The 19,588-nt window shown below is 33.7% G+C and overlaps 1 protein-coding gene across 2 annotated transcripts in view; it reads left to right on the top strand.

The window, feature by feature from the left end:
- The window catches only part of MTX2 (metaxin 2), a 67,490-nt gene extending 54,204 nt beyond the window's left edge, over positions 1–13,286 (top strand). Inside the window, exons 8-10 of one of the 2 annotated variants that reach the window (XM_055308448.1) lie at positions 231–356; positions 1,616–1,692; positions 12,831–13,286. In XM_055308448.1, the coding sequence (XP_055164423.1) occupies positions 231–356; positions 1,616–1,692; positions 12,831–13,014 (387 nt within the window). In that variant the 3' untranslated portion in view covers positions 13,015–13,286. The remainder of the gene's footprint in view (positions 1–230; positions 357–1,615; positions 1,693–12,830) is intronic. The other variant, XM_055308449.1, reaches the window with a different exon arrangement.
- Positions 13,287–19,588: the final 6,302 nt, after the last annotated feature.

Genomic DNA, 19,588 nt, shown 5'->3' with positions numbered 1-19,588 from the left:
TAGGGAAGCTATGTGTCATTGTTTGATTTAACTGGTTGCAAAGTACATAAAAGTTTATATATTTTTAAAAGGAATGGTTTGAAATTTTAATTTTTTAGATTGTAAGCTATGTATTTTTTTCAGATAGCTGTATTTGTGTTCCAAAATATGTTTTCCTAAGGATTCTGTTTGTAAAAACAGGCTTTGTTTTTAGAAAGAATCATGTTTCTCACAAAGTCTTTTTGCTCTAGATCACTCATGCTAGATATGGATCTCCTTACCCTTGGCCTTTGAATCATATTTTGGCCTATCAGAAACAGTGGGAAGTCAAGCGTAAGATGAAAGCTATTGGATGGGGTAACAAGACTCTGGACCAGGTGAGTTCAGGTCAAAGTTGAGGGTTTCCTCAACTTTAATGCATTGAATTCATTTTTTGTATCGGTAGTCTTTAAAAATCTCAACATAATAAAAAAATTGAGAAAACATTTCTGCTTATTTTTTCTGATGTGAAGTGGTTTTTCTTTGTTTTATAAAAATCACATATGCTTATTATAAAACAAACTGTATAATACAGAAAAATTAAAAAAGGAAATAGAAATTGTTTGAAATCCTACCACCTAGAAATTGCCACTGCTAACTATTTGGAGAACATTCTTCTAGATGTCTCTTAGTGACATTTTCCTTAAATGGGATCATATTATACCTTGCACTCTATGATCTAATTTTTTGCCATTCACCAATGCATTGTGGGCAACTTTTATGTCAATAAATATAGATCTGCAGCATCAGAGCTTAAAAAAAAACCCTGTTAAATACAGCACTTAATATATCTATTTTTTTTGGTCTTAAATTTACTGAAGTAGCAAAATTAAAAAAATACATAGCTTGTCAAAGTTATAAGATTGAACTAATTCAATCATTAAACTAATAATGTCTCTTTTTCAAGTCTGCTCATAGTCCTTGCCAGCCAGTTTACCGATGTGTGCCATTGGCCATAAGGGGGATTGGGTAGATGAATAGGGATCCAGTAAATAAAATCCATCTCCACTACTGGGAAAACAACTCAAACGCTTTTACTCCTGGTGGGTCAGCAGTGTCATCTTTATGAAGCAGATTTTTTTACATACATAAAGTCAGTTGAGTATATGGATTTAGGAATACATTTTTGTAAGGGGTTGAGTTTTGAGATAAAAACTTTCTTAGGGCAGCCCTGGTGGCTCAGCGGTTTAGCACCTGCCTTCAGCCCAGGGCATGATCCTGGAGTCCCATGTCGGGCTCCCTGCATGGAGCTTGCTTTGCCCTCTGCCTGTGTCTCTGCCTCTCTCTCTCTCTCTCTCTCTCTCTCTGTCATGAATAAATAAATAAAATCTTAAAAAAAAAAAACAACTTTCTAAATAGTAATCCTTATAAAGTAATTTAAATATACTTGTGTTTAAAGGGAAGTTTCAAATTTTCTTCCTGTTTCTTACATAGAAAGTATTACTTATGTTCTATATGTGTTTTATTGTCTGATCTAAATATACGATAAAAGGTCACCTAAATTTACATTTTTGTTATAAACTGTGAGACAGATTGTAGACATATTTTATTGTTTTACTAATTTAAATATTTTTGGGGGGTCTGTTGCCTCTGATAGGTCTTAGAAGATGTAGACCAGTGCTGTCAAGCGCTTTCTCAAAGATTGGGAACACAACCATATTTCTTCAATAAGCAGTAAGAAACTTTATCTTTTTTTAGTTAGTTGCTTTTCTATGTTGTTAGATTAAAAGCTTATTTTATTATAGAGGAATTGTTTTATCAAGAAATATTTGTGAAGACATTTTATTTTTCTTTTTTGCCCTCATTAAACATTTACTTAGCACTTCTTGGTTATCAAGCACAGCTCTAAGCTCTGGGAGACTAAAATTTCTATGATGTAATTGCCATTAAAAATTAGTCTTAAGGGCAGACATGTAAACCAGTCATTATTTTATGATATGATAAATATACCACTAGGGGTAGTTGGAGGTGCTGTGTATGGAACTACATCATCTTAACAAAATTCATTTGCAAAATATTGTTAAAACATAAAGTATAACCATCTTTGTTTATATACAGTGATACCCTGGGTCCCCCTGGATCAGAAAACTAAACAATTAAAAATTTTGTTGGATGGACAAGCACTATTTTGAACTTATCTTTTAAATTTAATGAAAATATTTGTAAAGCATAGAAAGCATGAAGGATATAGATTTTATATATATATATATATATATACACACACATATATAAATTAATTTATGTTTCATAAAGACAGAATTGTTTTGTAATCTCGAAAAGAGTAATAATATAGGCAAAGAATGAGTTTTCCTCTTTTTTTAAAAGTTATAATTTTAATATATCAGAATCCTCCTGTGATCCAATTTAAGATGGGCTTAAATTAACATTTTAATCTCGGTGTTTTATTTAGAAACTCTAGCCTTTTCTAGGCTCCGTAGTACAAATTTTTGCTTTTTAGATTGATACTTTTTAAAAAGGTTTATTTGCTATTATATCTTTATAGGCATTCATCTTCTGTAGCCATATCAAACATCTTTTTGGAAGAGATACTAATATTTGTAGCAAAAATGACAAGGATGATAGCTTGGAAATATTTTTATATTAATGTATACTACATATGAAATTTGGGGTCTGTTGATCTCTGAAGCACAAAGGTCATAGAATTGAAACCATGAAATTTTGGTAGGTAAAGCTCCTCCAGCTGTGTTCCTGTTTCTAGTGATGTTTGCTATGCAGAGTCTATTTGTTTAGTTTCTGACACAAAAGAAATGTATCCATGTGTTAGTACCAAGTAGTTCCTTTTCTTGCTGACAGGAATTCTTAGGGCCTGAAAAGCCCAGAAGTGTGTTTTATTGTTTGAATTGCATCATTCTGTGTTAGGAGGTAGTTTTGTTATGCATGCTACCTTCATGGGAGACTTATTTTTCTCATTTAAACTCCGTGTCAGAGACTTCATTCATAACCAGGTATCATTGAGCATGTGATTTAGTGGACATATCACAACAGTTTTCTTTTTATTAGGGTACAATTATATTTAAGCTTGTAATGAAAAATTCAAAATTTAGAACAAACACAAAACCAAAGGTTTGCTGTGGAGGAACTGCTTAATTGATATGAAGGTGTAGGTTTCTGAAATAATTTTACCTTGTATGATACTTACATAAACATCTTCCCCTAACGATTGAAAAATAGATTTCATTTTTAATTTTAGTTTTACCCCATTCTCTGATTAATAGTAAACTGTAATTAGGAAAAAATAATTTGTGTTTTCACTCTGATATGACAGTCTTTTCCTCACTTCTCTCTGTCAGGCATCATTACTTTGTGAGATACTGTACTTTAGTGAATAGAGCATGGCTTAAGTCTCGATAAGGTAGTATTGGATTCCAGGTTGGTGGCCCTGAATTCTGTTCTTGGCTCTAATATATACCGACTTCAGCAGGTTGCTACTTTATTTCCCTATGTATCCTCCCAGTACCCTCTAAAATTAGAATGAATTTTTCTCCTAGCTAACTTCCTGGGGATGTTGAGAGGACTCATTGAAAAGAATTTAGTAGTTTTACTTGGTGAGAGAAGGGGAAAGGGTGGGTGAGGAGATCCTGGAGCAAAAACAGGAATTGGGAAAAGGGGACCGAGAAGATAAATGGTAGAAAGAAAAATTTAGGAAAGTGAAATTGAGGGAAATTAGAAATAACACAAGATAGATACACTGGTGGCCTTTTTATCATTTATCATATTTAGTGCGGGTAGCCTTTTAAGTATTTAAATCATATATTTGAAATGCAACTATAACAAAATCTGTATTTCCTGCTGTATCCAAGCTGTCTTGCTGCTGTGGTATCTGTTAAAACATCTATCCAAAGGCTGCTAGATCATTTGTTCTTTTTCATGTGGTGAGCATGGACCTGGAATGAAAAAGTAAAACTTTTCTTAAAGTGTTATTTTTATACCTTTTTTCCCCCAAGTGTAGTCAGGGTAGAATGAATTATACTGTTGTAAAGCATTTATGAGCTCCTTGCAGGTCTGTGTGTTTTCTAAACAAAACCTATCTGTCAGCAGAGGATCAATAAATGTTGGTTAAAAGTAGTTTAAATTGAGAAATTGGAAGAGGAGTTATGTTTGAAAAAGAGTACTGCTATTAACTATTAAATGGTAAAACTTGAAAATATACCCTCATATACTGATAGGAAAGGGTATTGAGGAAATGCTACAAAAATTATACATGGGAATCTTAAGACGAAAAATTTCGGGGAGGAATTGGATTTTACTGAGGTTTATTCAATAAAGAAATTGCCATTTGAGAAATTAAGTCAGTAATCAAAACACTCCCAACAAGTCCAAGACCAGACAGTTTCACAGGTGAATTCTATCAGATATTTAAAGCCCATTCTTCTCAAGCTATTCCCAGAAATAGGAGAGGAAGGAAAACTTCCAAATTCATTCTATAAGACCAGCATTATTCTGATACTAAAACCAAGCAAAGATACTACAGAAAAAGAAAACTAGGCTAGTGCCTGTGGTGAGCATAGATGCAAAAATCCTCAACAAATGTTAGCAAACTGAATTCAACAGTACATTAAAAGGATCATTGGGCAGCCCCCATGGCTCAGTAGTTTAGCGCCACCTTCCGTCCAGGGCCTGATCTTGGAGTCCTGGGATCGAGTCCCACGTCCGGCTCCCTGTCTGGAGCCTGCTTCTCCCTCTACCTGTGTCTCTGCCTCTCTCTCTCTCTCTCTCTCTCTCTCTCTCTCTCTCTCTGTGTCTATCGTGAATAAATAAATAAAATTGAAAAAAAAAAAAGATCATTCACCAAGATTAAGTGGGACTTATTTTATCTTTTTAAAAGATTTATTTATTTTAGGGAGAGAGCATGCACATGTGAGCAGGGGGAGGGACAGAGGGAGAGAGAGAATCTCAAACAGATTCCATTCTGAGCATGGAGCCCATCTTGGGGCTTGATCTCTCAACCCTGAGATCATGACCTAAGCTGAAAAATCAAGAGTGGACGCTCAACCGACTGAGCCGCCCAGGCACCTCAAGATTAAGTGGGCTTTATTCCATGGATGCAAGGGTGGTTCATTATTCTCAAATCAATCAGTATGATACATTACATTAATAAGAGGAAGGATAAAAACCATTTAATCATCTCAATAGATGCAGAAAAGGTACTTAAAGTACAACATCTCTTTATGATAAAAACTCAACAAAGTGGGCATAGAGGGAATATACCTCAACATAATAAAGGCCGTATGTATATGAAAAATCCAGCTAACAAATTCAATGGTGAAAAACTGAAAGCTTTTTCCTTAAGATCAGGAACAAGGCAAGAATATCCATTCTACCACTTTTACCACAAAGAAATAAAAGACATCCAGATTGTATGTATGTATGTATTTATTTATTTATAGATTTTATTTTTTTATTCATGAGAGACACAGAGAGGCAGGCTCCATGCAAGGAGCCCAATATGGGACTCAAACTCCTGGACTCTGGGATCACACCCTGAGCCAAAGGCAGGTGCCCAACCTCTGAGCCACTTGGGCATCTCTATCCAGATTGTTTTTTTTTTTTTTTAAAACAATGTTTTTTTTTTTTAATTTTTATTTATTTATGATAGTCACAGAGAGAGAGAGAGGCAGAGACACAGGCAGAGGGAGAAGCAGGCTCCATGCACCGGAAGCCCGATGTGGGATTCGATCCCGGGTCTCCAGGATCGCGCCCTGGGCCAAAGGCAGGCGCCAAACCGCTGCGCCACCCAGGGATCCCTCTATCCAGATTGTTAAGGAAGAAGTAAAACTGTCATTATTTGCAGATGACCTGATAATATATGTAGAAATCCTAGACTCCATTAAAAACTATCAGAACTCATAAATGAATTCAGTAAAGTTGCAGGATGCAAAATTAATGTATAGAAATCTACTGCATTTCTATGCACTAACAGAAATTAAGAAAACAATCTTGTTTACAGTTGCATCAAAAAGAATAAAAATGCCAAGGAATAAATTTAACCAGAGAAGTGAAAGACCTATACTCTGAAAACTATAAGACATTGATGAAAGACATTTAATATGTCACAAGTGGAATGATTTAGCATGCTCATGGATTTGAAGAATTAGTATTGTTAAAATGTCCATACCACCCAAAGTAATCTACAGATTGAATGCAAACCCTATCAAAACAACAATAACACTTTTCACAGAACTAGAACAAATATTCCCAAAGTATGTATGGAATCATAAAAAACCTCAAATAGCCAAAGCAATCTTGAGAAAGGAGAACAAAGCTGGAGGTATCTTAATCCCAGGTTTCAAGATATACTACTAATCTATAGTAATCAAAACAGTATGGTCCTGGCACCAAATCAGACACATAGATCAATGGAACAGGATAGAAAGCCCAGAAATAAACTCACACATATGTGGTCAGTTGACAAAGTAGGTAAAAATATACAATGGGGAAAAGGACAGCCTTCAATAAATGGTGTTGGGTAAACAGGACAGCTACATCTAAAAGAACGAAACTGGACCACTTTCTTATACCACACACAAAAAATAAACTCAAACTGGATTAAAGACCTAAATGTGAGACATGAAACCATAAACTAAAAGAAAGCATAAGCAGTAATGCTTTAGACATCAACCTTAGCAACATATTTATTGGTATGTCTCCTCAGGCAAGGGAAACAAATGCAAAAATAAACTTGGAACTACCCCAAAATAAAATGGTTTTTCACAGTGAAGGAGAAACCATCAACAAAATTAAAAACAACCTACTGAATGGAAGAAGATATTTGCAAATGATATATTTGATATGAGGCTAATAGAGAAAATCTATGAAGAACTTCTATAATTCAACAAACTAATCTGATTTAAGATGAGCAGAGGACCTGAATAGATATTTTTCCAAAGAAGACATACAGACACATGAAGAGATGCTTCACATCACTGATCAATAGGGAAATGCAAATCAAAACCACAGTGAGATACCACCTTACCAGTCAGAATGGCTCATATCAAAAAGACAAGAAATAAAAAATGTTGGTGAGGGTAGAGAAATTGTACACTATTGATGAGAATGTAAATTGGTGCAGCCATTGTGGAAAACAGTATGGAGTTTCCTCAAAAAATTAAACATAGAAATATGATCCAGTAATTTCACTACTGGATATTTACCCAAAGAAAATGAAAGCACTAATTTGAAAAGATATATGCACCCCTATGTTTTTTACAGTATCATTTGTAATAGCCAAGAAATAGAAGCAAGCCAAGTGTCTATCAATAGGTGAATGATAGAAAGTATATACATATATATGTATACACACTTATGTATACACACATATATAAAATATATAATAAGATGTGCTATATGTATTATTAAGCATAAGGAATGAGATTTGCCACTTGCAGCAACGTGGATGGACCTCAGGGGTATTATGCTAAAATTTAAATCAGACAAAGAAAGACCATATAATTTTACTTATATTTGAAAAAATTTTTTACTTACATTTGGAATCTAAAAAACAAAACAAATGAACAAACAAACAAACAAAAAACCCAGACTTTGAAATACAGAAACCAAACTGACAGTTACTAGAAGGGAGGTGGGCAGGAGGGATAAGCAAAATAGTTAAAGGCGATTAAGAGGTACAAACTTCTAGTTATAAAATAAATAAGTACACCATAGAGAATATAGTCAATAATATTGTAATGTATAAACTATGGTTATTGTGGTTGAGCATTGAGTAATGTATAGAGTTGTTGAATCTGTAAGTTATACATCTGAAGCTAACCTAACATTGTAGGTCAGTTATACTTTAATAATAATTTAAAAAATCACCATTTGAGAAAATTAAGGGAAAATCGTTCAAAACTTCAAAGGCAAAATCTAAAAAAGGTTGATGGCAAGGGGCTTGATTTACAAACTTGAATGACAGTCCTGAGATCAATGATCGATATATAAAGATATGGTATATGTAGGTTATCTCTAGTAGCATGAAGACCTGGCAAGTTAACAGTTTAAGAAAAATTAGTGAACATTGAGACAAAATTAATGTATTTGAAACTAGACTGACTATGAAAGGTATCAGGAAGAAAGAAATATGCAATCATAATAAAGAAAGCAAAAAGTTGAGTATAGAACAATTTTAAGTGGGAAAGAGTAGGAAAACATTCACATTTACAGTATTTTTATTTTGATATTCAAATGAAAGAATAGTAGATAACTGATATTAGCTGGAACTTTTGGTATAATCATCATATATGTAAATCACACCATCATACTGTATACCTTTTTTTTTTTCATACTGTATACCTTAAACTTATACACTGATGCATGTCAATTATTTTGAGTAAAACTAGGGGAAAAAAATAATAATAACCAACCAATGGAAATGTAGAAAGAATGATAATGAAAGATAAGGCAACACATTTCTTAGAATCTTAAAAATATATTTATGATCCTGGGATATTTTTCTAATAAAAGTCTATAAAGATTGATGTAATATAAATGAAAGATGTTAAAAGTCTTAGGAAGAGAGTTGCTATCAGCATTCAAATTGCAACTCCTGCCTAGTAAACATAAGGGTGGAAATGTCCCTTTATAGGGTATAGGAAAGGTAAATTTTTTTTTTTGAAGGAAAGGTAATTAAAACAATGTGCATTAAGATCTTGGCTCAATTAAACAGTACAAATATTGGGCAAAGTGTGGGTTTTTTTTTCTTGTCTCATGAATTGCAAATGTTTTTCTGAGTTTATTGCTTTTTTTAAAAAAATCAGGCTTATGGTTTTTACATATGGTAAAACTTTTATGTTTATGGCTCTGAGTTTTAGTAATGATCTACAGTTGTAGCACCACTACCACAAGTGGACTTTTCAAAAAGAAAGAATTACAGGAATTGGTAATTTATATATGTCACATATATATCTAAATTAATATAAGTAATTGCTGAAATTTGTAAAGATTAAAAAAATAGACATTGGGAGTTAAGTATATGTGTTTCATTTGATTTAGTATATTGTATTCTACTCCTTCTTAGATGTTCTAAACATTTTTTTTTTTAATTTTTATGATAGTCACACAGAGAGAGAGAGAGGCAGAGACATAGGCAGAGGGAGAAGCAGGCTCCATGCACCGGGAGCCCAATGTGGGATTCGATCCCGGGTCTCCAGGATCGTGCCCTGGGCCAAAGGCAGGCGCTAAACCGCTGCGCCACCCAGGGATCCCCCTTCTTAGATGTTCTAAAGTAACTTGCCACACAGTTGCTGTCTTTACGTAACAAGAGATCAGTTGCAATATGCTCATTACCTATATAATTCAGCACCTTTTGAGTTATATGGGTATATGTTTGCAGAAAATAACATTTGACCACTTCAGGGATACGTCTAGACCACTCTAGTTTGAATATACACTTAAACTCCTTCAGAGCCTTCATTTATTGATAACGGACACACAATTTTTCACTGAAAGTTGCATCAGGAAACAAATTCACTTTTTTAATGATCTACTTCAAGAAGCAAAAAGTAGTTAACCCTACATAATTAGGGAAAAAAATAAATCTTAAATTGGTGAGATAACACCTTTTAAGAAATAGGCTTAGGGATATGGAAGAGTTAGTGTTTATATTACTTCTTGCAAAGTACCTCTACATTTATCCACCTTTTACATCCCTGATTCTTTTCAGGTATCCATTTATTATTGATTCTTCATTTCTAATGATATTATTCATGATGCTGTTAAGTCCAAGGACACTTGTGATTTTTTTAATACTACACTGTTAGCTACCCTCTTAAACATGACCATTGACTACACATCTGACTTTGTTACTGATTCTTCATGAATGTGCCAAAAAAAGGGGAAGGCTTTGAAAGAATAAGTACTATTGACAAATTAAATATCCTGCATACTTTAGGCAGGATGCTTTCTCTCCCCTTGCATTCAGCAAATACTGTGATTCAGTTCCTCTGATCCTTTTCTAAGAAGTAGGGATATAAGAGAGATATGCAGTGTTACCTCTGAAGAGCTTAGAGTATCATCAGTTAAAGTGGACATAGTTAAAGTGTGGCATGAAAAATGCATCACCTTTTTATTCATTCAAAACATTTATTAAGAACTCTTTGTCCCAGGGGCAGCCCAGGTGGCGCAGCGGTTTAGCGCCGCCTGCAGCCCAGGGCATGATCTGGAGACCCTGGATTGAGTCCCGCGTCGGGCTGTCTGCATGGAACCTGCTTCTTCCTCTGCCTGTGTCTCTGCCTCTCTCTCTCTCTCTCTCTCTCTCTCTCTCTCTCTCTCTCTCTCCATCTCTATGAATAAAATAAATAAAATCTTAAAAAAAAAAAAACAAAAAAACTTTGTCCCAGGCATTGTTCTAAGCATTGGGAACACAGCAGGAAACAAGCAGAGAGGGAGACAGGCAATTAACAACAGATATTGATAGTATTAAGTACTACATGGAGAATTCCGATAGGCTCACACGGTAGTAAGTGGCTGCATGTCCGCTTTAGTTTGGGTGTTCAGATGTGACATTTAAGCCTTACTCTGAAAAACAAGAAGGAGCCAGCAATGTGAAATTAAGGGAAGAGTGTTCCAGATAGCAGGAATAATTGGGTCAAGCCGTAAGTGGGCTTGAGTTTGATCTGTTCAAATGGAGGAGGCAAGGCCAATATTGGTTGTGTGTTGACAGTGGTAAGAGATGAGATTGAAAAGAAGCAGGGGCCAGGTTGGCTAGGCTTTGTTTGCTACAGATAAGAAGTTTGGCATATCCATGTAAATAGAAAGGATGTTCATTGGAATAGTTTATGCTTGGAGTGGTAGGTCTGGTGACATTTAAAAAAAATCGCTCTGGCTACTATGTGGTCAATAAATAGAAGCAGGAAGGCTATAGTGAGAGATGATAGTGGCTCAGAGTAGATGATAATGGAGAGAGATAAATGGTAGTAATCAGGACATACTTGGTGGTTGTGTCTTGCAATACTTGCTGATGGGTATGAAAGGGTAAGAGAAAGAGAAGAGAAGACTCACGAAACCGTGAGATTTTTGGCTCAAATAGCTGAGTAGATAATGGTACCTTTTATTTTGGGAATATGAGATATGCAAGTTTGAGATGCTAATTCAGCATTTGGGTGGCGATGTTATGTAGACATTTGAATTTATGATTCTTGATGTTAAGGGAGGGACTGGGTTTGGAGATAAATATTGGGGAATTATTGGCTTGAAGAGGTATTTAAAACCACGCAACAGCATGAGGTCATTCATCATTAGTGATCAAGGCCACATAGCTAGTACGTAAGTGGCAGAGTTAGGATCCAAACTCAGATTTGATGGACTCCAAAATCTGTTCTTCCAAACCAGATTATTGGAACATACTTTCACATTTAGGTAAGCTAACACACATTTTCTCAAAAACTTTATCACTATGGGACTGACAGCAATAATTAGTTCATTATTGTGATATTTTCTCCCTTTAGTAATATTTTAATATTATTGGCAGTTATTTTAATATAATGTATAATGTAGTTTGGTGATGCCTCATCTATAGATAAATTTCAATTTTTTGTTACTAATATATAATTGAAGGGAAAAATACCCTAGAAAATTTTTTGTTGAAGCCATCTTTATCTCTCCTTCAGAAAGTCAAATTATTGGGGTGCCTGGGTGGCCCAGTCAGCTAAGGGTCCAATGCTTGATTTCTTTTTTTTTTTTTTTAATTTTTTTTAAATTTTTATTTATTTATGATAGTCACACACACAGAGAGAGAGAGAGGCAGAGACACAGGCAGAGGGAGAAGCAGGCTCCATGCACCAGGAGCCTGACATGGGATTCGATCCCGGGTCTCCAGGATCGGGCCCTGGGCCAAAGGCAGGCGCCAAACCGCTGTGCCACCCAGGGATCCCCAATGCTTGATTTCAACTCAGGTCATGACCATTGGGTTCTGAGCTCAGCAGGGAGTCTGCTTGAGATTCTCTCATTTCTCTCCTTTTACCCCTCCGCCCCAATAAATAAATAAATAAATCTTTTTTAAAAAATGAAAGCTAAATTAATTTAAAAGTTGTAAAATTAAAATTAAATTATGTTGTTAATATATAATTGGGTAATCAGGTGTCATTTGTCCTAGTGCCGCAGTGATAGCCTTGTACTTTGATAGAATTTTGTTTATGCATCTATTAAAACACTTACTAAATTGTGTTGTAATTTATGTTTTGTGTCCATGTCTTAGAATATCTTTCATGTTCTTAACATCTCTAGCATGGTTCCTAGTATACTGGAGACCTGCTGTATTTTTTAGTGGATAAATTAATGAGTAAAATGAATATGATCAATTACACCAATGTTATTTTAACAATGTACTACTTTATTTTTATTTTTTTAACAACGTACTACTTTAAAAAGCAAGTTGCGCAACTAGCAAATTATAATTTATTTATTTATTTATTTATTTTTTAGAATTTTTTATTTATTTATTTACGATAGTCATACAGAGAGAGAGAGAGGCAGAGACACAGGCAGAGGGAGAAGCAGGCTCCATGCACCGGGAGCCCGATGTGGGATTCGATCCCGGGTCTCCAGGATCGCGCCCTGGGCCAAAGGCAGGCGCCAAACTGCTGCGCCACCCAGGGATCCCTAAAAGGTTTTTTTCATATCTTACAACAGAAACTCCAAGTAAAAACAAAATAAATTCTATCAAGTTGAGGTAGGATTTATTTCTTATATAACTTTTTCTTTTAAATAAATGAATAAATTGTTTTAAAAAGTAATGTATATTTTGCCATACAAGTTAAATGCTGTTCATGTTACTCTCATTTCTACTTTTGTTTTAGGCCTACTGAACTAGATGCACTAGTATTTGGCCATTTGTATACCATTCTTACCACACAATTGACCAATGATGAACTTTCTGAGAAGGTGAAAAACTACAGCAACCTCCTTGCTTTCTGTAGAAGAATTGAACAGCACTATTTTGAAGATCGTGGTAAAGGCAGCTCATCTATCAGATCATCGTAGAGATATGTCTTAATTTAGTTATTATTTTAAAAAACAACTTGAAATATGTTACTTGAACGTTATAGTAAATAATGGTATCAGAATTTTAAAACCAAAAACACTGTTTTTTGAAACCTCAGAATAAATTATATAATGTATCCTATACATGTACTTTATACTGTTACTTCAAATAATTCTGAATGATTTCATTTGATATGCTGTACTCTGTATCTTGAAATTTCTGTTTTCTTGAAACATGTATGCATATAAAAATAAAGTGCAAAAGAACTGAATGGTTAGTGTATTTACTTTGTTTTGATATTTCCAAAAGCCACTCTGAGCTTTTATACATGCAATAAACTGTCTTTTCTAAGGCAAGTAATTTGTGTTCCATACTTTTAAGATTACTTTGATACATGCTGAACCTAGAGACGGGGAAAAATGTTTTTAACAAGTATTCACTTCACACAAACGAAGTATGCACTTAGAAAATGTAAATAATAGCAAGGCAATTAAATCCCAGAACAGATTACCATTTAAGAACACTCTTCATCTAAACCTAACTGAATTTGTAAATATTTAATAAGAGCAGCTATAATTTATATTGGGATGAAGGTAGAGTTTCAAGGACCTTATTTTTTTGAGACAAGAATATTTTAATAATGTTTTATTCCTCTTGTGGGAAAGGGAGTTTAGTTTTCACAGAGGTATCAACAGGAATTTGTATATAAGCACTAAGGATTATAGGTTTTGTCCCTTTCAAATTTTCTAATGTTTTATATACAACAAAGGATGCTATAAAGAGATGTGAAAATCATATCATGTCTTGAAAATATCAGGATAGTAGTACTTCTATATTTGCTTTTTATGTAATACCAGGCATTTTTACCTCATTTAATCCTTACAAAAACAGTATGAAGGATATTATCCCCAGTTTACAGAGAGGATGGTAGAAAGCAAGCATAATGCCTTGCCTTTGGTTATAGAGGTAGAGCTGAATTCAAACACAGGCAGTCTGGCATCTGTTTGGCTTTTAGTGAACACTACACTTTTTTGATTAAGATTATAGATTTAGACCATATTATGGGTAAATTAGGTTATCCTTAGTCTAAATCCTGTATAAACTTTGGGTACTCTCTTTGGATTATAGTGCTATTTATAGCTTTCCTGAACTAATTAGTTTTTAAATACATATTATTAAAATAAAAAATCCCAAGCTACCTGTGTTTCTGCAAAATTTTTATGACAGGTTTGTTTGGTTTCTTTTTTGGTATATATTTTTGTATTCTTGTTTTGTACTTGATTTTTTTTTAAATCGTAACATTCATTTAATTGAACTGAAACCATTTGTACTTGTGTATAAAATCTAGACTTTTTTCTTTGAGTTTTTTTTGATATTAAAACATTTCAACAAAATAAGCTGTGGTATTTTTATCTTTACTACTGGCTGTATTATTTTTTTGTATTCTTATTTTAAAATGAGGAACATTGGGGGATAATAGATTTTTTTAGATAGTTATTTTAGATGCCTTTTTATAAAAAAAAAGATACCTTTTTATCAGAGTTATTTACTCTTCCTTAAGACTTACCATATCTATGGAAGCCTCTAGAAGGCCTTGTTTTTCTCTAGTGTTGAGTGAATCCCCATCAAAACAGTGCATTAGAAAGTAGAAACCTTGACTATCCCATGATAGTGATTCAGTTGCCTCTTTTTATCTTTTAAATTTGGCTTCACAAAGCCAATTCATAGTAGCTAAAAATGATCACTGAAGAGCTAGTTTGCTGTCTAAAAAGTTAAATGTTTTACTGTCAAAATATTTAACATGAAAATAACTAGCACAGTCCTTTATTTAAATTAAAATTGTGAGTAGTGACAAAGTTTAAATCAAGATAGATACAGTCTAATAATACACCTGAATGATGTGCATTATTGGACTTAATATATCTTCTACGAAACCCTTTAGAAGTCCAACTTGTTACTTTTTAATTGACTATTGGACAAGTAGACATTGAATTAATTCATTAGGAGCCCAAATCCAGGAAAAATAAAAAATGTCAGTCTGAGAGATTCACTTAGTATATCTTGATGCCTTTTTTTTTTTTTTAAAGATTCTATTTATTTGAGAGAGGAGCACAAACCAGTGGCAAGAGTGTGAGGGAAAAGCAGACTCTGCTGAGCAGGGAGCCTGATGCAGGTCTTGATTCCTGAGTTCATGACCTGAGCCGTCAAAGGCAGCTGGTTAACTGACTAAGCCACTGAGGTGCCCCCATCCTGATACTTTTTTGATGAACATAATATTTGATAACATTTTTCATACTGTTGTGTATGATTGTCATTTAATGAGGATGGATAAAATGTAGTTCTACATTGAGATGTTTCAAGATCCTGTATTTTAAAGTAAAATAACTTTTTAAAACATTTTAACTTCTTGTTTTAAAGTATTATAACTAGTTTCTTATGAGCTAATTTATATGTTTTATTGAATCTTAAATATTAAAAAGGTTGATTATATCTAGACTGATAGAAGTATTTTCCTAATCTGTTTTTAAGTTCCTAAGAATCAGGGTTGGATTTCTATCTAATTTTTTTCCTTACATTTTTATCAAATTACAATAATTGAATTTTTGATAAAACTGTAGTAGACTCTGGGATTTTTTTTACTTTGACAGTTTTGTGTTCTGTGAATAGAAATGGTCTTATTTCTTTCTAATCCATATGCCTTTTGCTTGTGTTGTTTCACTTTGTTTTTTGGTTTTGCCTATAGCACTGACTAGGACTTCTAGTACAGTGCTGAGCAGGAGTAGTGAGAATGGACATCTTTGCCTTATTCATTATCTTAGGGGGATAGTATTCAGTCCACCATTAGGGATGGTTAGTAGGATTTTTTTAGATGCCTTTTATCAGGTTGAGAAAGTTCTTTTCTGTTTCTGGTTTGTAGAGAGTTTGTGTATGTGTTTTTAAATCATGAATGAATGGTATATTTTATTAGAGTCTTTTCCTGTACCCATTGAGATGATCATAGTTTTGTCATTAGTATGTGGAAATGAAAGGTTACATTAATTGATTTTTAAATATGGAATCAGCTTTAGTTTCTTGGGATAAATCCCATAGGATATGATTTCCTAGATTTTGTTAAAGATTTTTGTGTCTATATTTATGGAAAGTATTGATCTCCAGTTATGTAATGCCTTTGGATTTGGTATCAGGTTAATGCTGGCCTCATTAAATGAGTCAGGAAATATTCCTTCCTTTTAGAAGAGTTTACATTTGGTATTCTTCCTTGAATGTTTGGTAGAATTTACCAATGCAGGTCCCTCGCCCTAGAGATTTCTTTGTTGGAAGATTTTAAACTTAAAATTTTAGGTTACTTAATAGATTTAGGGCTATTCAGGTTATCTCGTTCCACTTGAGTGAGCTTTGGTGTATGCCTTTATAGGAAATTTGTCCATTTTCTCCACGTTTTTGAATTTATGGCCATAGAGTTCTTGGTTTTTCGTAATCCTTTTTTTTTTAAAAAAGATATTTATTTATTTATTTATTTATTTATTTATTTATTTATTTATTTATTTATTTGAGAGAGAGAGAGAGAGAGGCAGAGACATAGGCAGAGGGAGAAGCAGGCTCCATGCAGGGATCCCGATGTGGGACTTGATTCTGAGACTCCAGAATCACACCCTGAGCCAAAAGCAGACGCTCAACCACTGAGCCACCCAGGCATCCCTCCATAATCCTTTTAATATCTGTAGCATCTGTAGTGATGTTCCTTCCTTCCTTCTTCATATTTTTCATTTTCATCTTTTTCTTAGTCTGGTTAGAGATTTGTCAATTTTATTGTTTTTCCAAAAATCCAGCTTTTGGTTTCATTGATTTTTCTGTTACTTTTGTCATTCTCAGTTCTTCTTTGTTCTTATTTCTTCTTCTACTTGCTCTCCAGTTTTTTTGTTTGTTTGTTTGTTTGTTTTTAAGTTTTTTAAGTAATCCCTACAACTAAGATAGGGCTCAAACTCATGACTTCAGGATCAAGAGCTGCATGCTCTACCAATGGAGCCAGCCAGGTGCCCCTACTTATTCTACATTTTACAGTTTAACATGGAAGATTAGACTGATTTGATAGTTCATTTTCTAATATAAGCTCTTACTACTATGTATTTTTTTCTAAGTATTGCTTGAAAGGAAATATGACATATTGTGCTCTTATTTCCATTCAGTTTGAAATATTTTCAATTCCCTTGTGATTTTTCTTTGACCCATGGGTTATTTATAAGTGTATTATTTGAAACTATTTGAGGACTTTCCAGGTATCATTTCTATTACTGATTTCTAGTTTAATTCTGTTATATTTCTAGAACATACATTATATTTCATTTTTTTTTTAATTTTTATTCATTTATGATAGTCACACAGAATGAGAGAGAGAGGCGAGACATAGGCAGAGGGAGAAGCAGGCTCCATGCACCGGGAGCCCGACGTGAGATTCGATCCCGGGTCTCCAGGATCGCGCCCTGGGCCAAAGGCAGGCGCCAAACCGCTGCGCCACCCAGGGATCCCTATATTTCATTTTTAAAAAAATTGTTAAAGTTTTTGTTATGGTCTAGAATATAGTTTATCTTGGTGAAGGTTTCATGTGCAATTGAAAAGAGTATGTATTTTGCTCTAGGATAACAGTATTCTATAAACGTTTAGCTAGTCTAATTGGTTGATGCTGTTGTTCAGGTCTTTTATATCCTTATTAAATTTTCTGTCTACTTGTTCTGCATTACTGAGAGGAGTGTAAAATTGTTTTTTTTTTTTCTTCCTTTCTGTCAGATTTTCTTCATGCAGTTTGAAGATGTCTCATTAGTTGTATATAGATATTTAAGGCTATTATTTCTTCTTGGAAAATTGATCCCTTTATTGATTTGTACTATCCTTCCTTATTTCTGGTAATGTTTCTTTGAAATAACTAAATATCAGACAAAAAACTTTAATTTAGTATTTATTTGATATAGTTACTGTATATTTCTTTAATTTTTACAAGGCCTATTTATCATTTTACTTCTTGCCTATTTATATCCTTTTATTTAAAACGTTTTTCTTATAAACAGCTTAGAATTGGATCTTGCATTACCTGACAAATTCTTTTAATTGATTAAAGGTGTTTACATTTAAGTAATTATTGATGTAGGTGGATTAAAATATAACATCTTGCCAGGTACTTTCTATTCTACTTGTTTAATGTTTCTTTTAACTCTTCTTTTAGATTGTTTTTTTTTTTTAACGAGGCCATTTTATGTCTACTGTTGGCTTATTATTTATACCTTAAAATTTTCTTATACTGGTTACCCAGGGTTTACTATATATCTTTAATCAGAGCCTATGTTCATATAATATATACTGCTTTACTCCCAGTCTATGGCTTGTCTTTTCATTTTCTCAGTGGTGTCTTTAGAAAAGCTGAAATTTTAAATTTTGATAAAGTCCAGTTTATCACATTTTTCTTTTATGGATTGTGCTTTTGTTGTCATATCTAAGAAACCTTTACCTAATGAAAGTCCTAACGATTTTCTTCTGTGTTTTCTTTTAGTAGTTTTATTGTTTTCACTTTTATATCATTAAATTCTATGATCTATATTGAGTTAATTAATTTTAGTGGGATGAAGTAAGAGTTTTTTTGCATATGGGTATACAGATGCTTTTGTTTGGCTACTTTTGTTCATGTGAGAAATGGGGGAGAAGGATCCAGGTGGGGATTTTGTTCCTTTACTGCAACCACTGCTGCTCTCCTCTTCAAGAGGCCACAAGGGACACTTTCTTAGATTCCTACCATGTCTCCAATTTTTTTTTGGTAAACATCCTGTGAGGTCCTTGGATAGGAGCCTGAGAGTGAATGTGAATTCTTCTTTTGTCTTTGGCCCCCAGGGTTTTAATAGTCTTTTCTGAGGTCACACTCAGCTTTTAGCAATTAATTAGAAATTTTAGCTAAGTTCTTACTGTTGTCAGTAGTTTCTTTTTAAAGTGAACAAATGCTTATGTATCTTCTCTTCTTAGACTGAGTTGGTTGGCCCTGCAACCTCAGCTCTCTGCTGGTCAAGAATTGGGGTGAATTTGTAGATTGTCCGTCATTCTAAGAGTGACAGCAATGCTCTTTTCAGCTTTCTACATTATAAGAGTGGAAATCTGGAAATCTAGGCTGCTTTTTACTATTGAGATAAGAAATGCTCATTTAGAATTAAAACAATTCTTAAGGAGATTTTAAACATACAAAAAGAGAAAATAATAAAAACTCCCATATACTTTTGAACCACTCCATTGCCTCAAATGCTACCAACTGAGGGCAGTCTATAATCCCATTCTTTTTTATATATTTTATTTACTTAATATATATTATACATAAGTTCATAGAAGTTTGCTTTTTAAGATATACAAATGTGTTCCATTTTCTTAATATTGTTGCTATGTTGACCATATCCACACCTAAATTTAAAAATAGAACATTTACTTATGCTCACTTAGGGCAGCACATATACTAAAAATGGAACATTTACTAGTATCTTGAAGACCTCTATATGGCACTATTTTTACTTAATCCCAGCTCTTTACCCTACCACTGGAGGT

Source organism: Nyctereutes procyonoides, unplaced genomic scaffold (genome assembly GCF_905146905.1).
Source record: "Nyctereutes procyonoides isolate TBG_1078 unplaced genomic scaffold, NYPRO_anot_genome, whole genome shotgun sequence".
Taxonomy (NCBI): domain Eukaryota; kingdom Metazoa; phylum Chordata; class Mammalia; order Carnivora; family Canidae; genus Nyctereutes; species Nyctereutes procyonoides.
The sequence above is the reverse complement of the archived record's forward strand: the minus strand, read 5'-3'. Positions and strand labels throughout refer to the sequence as shown.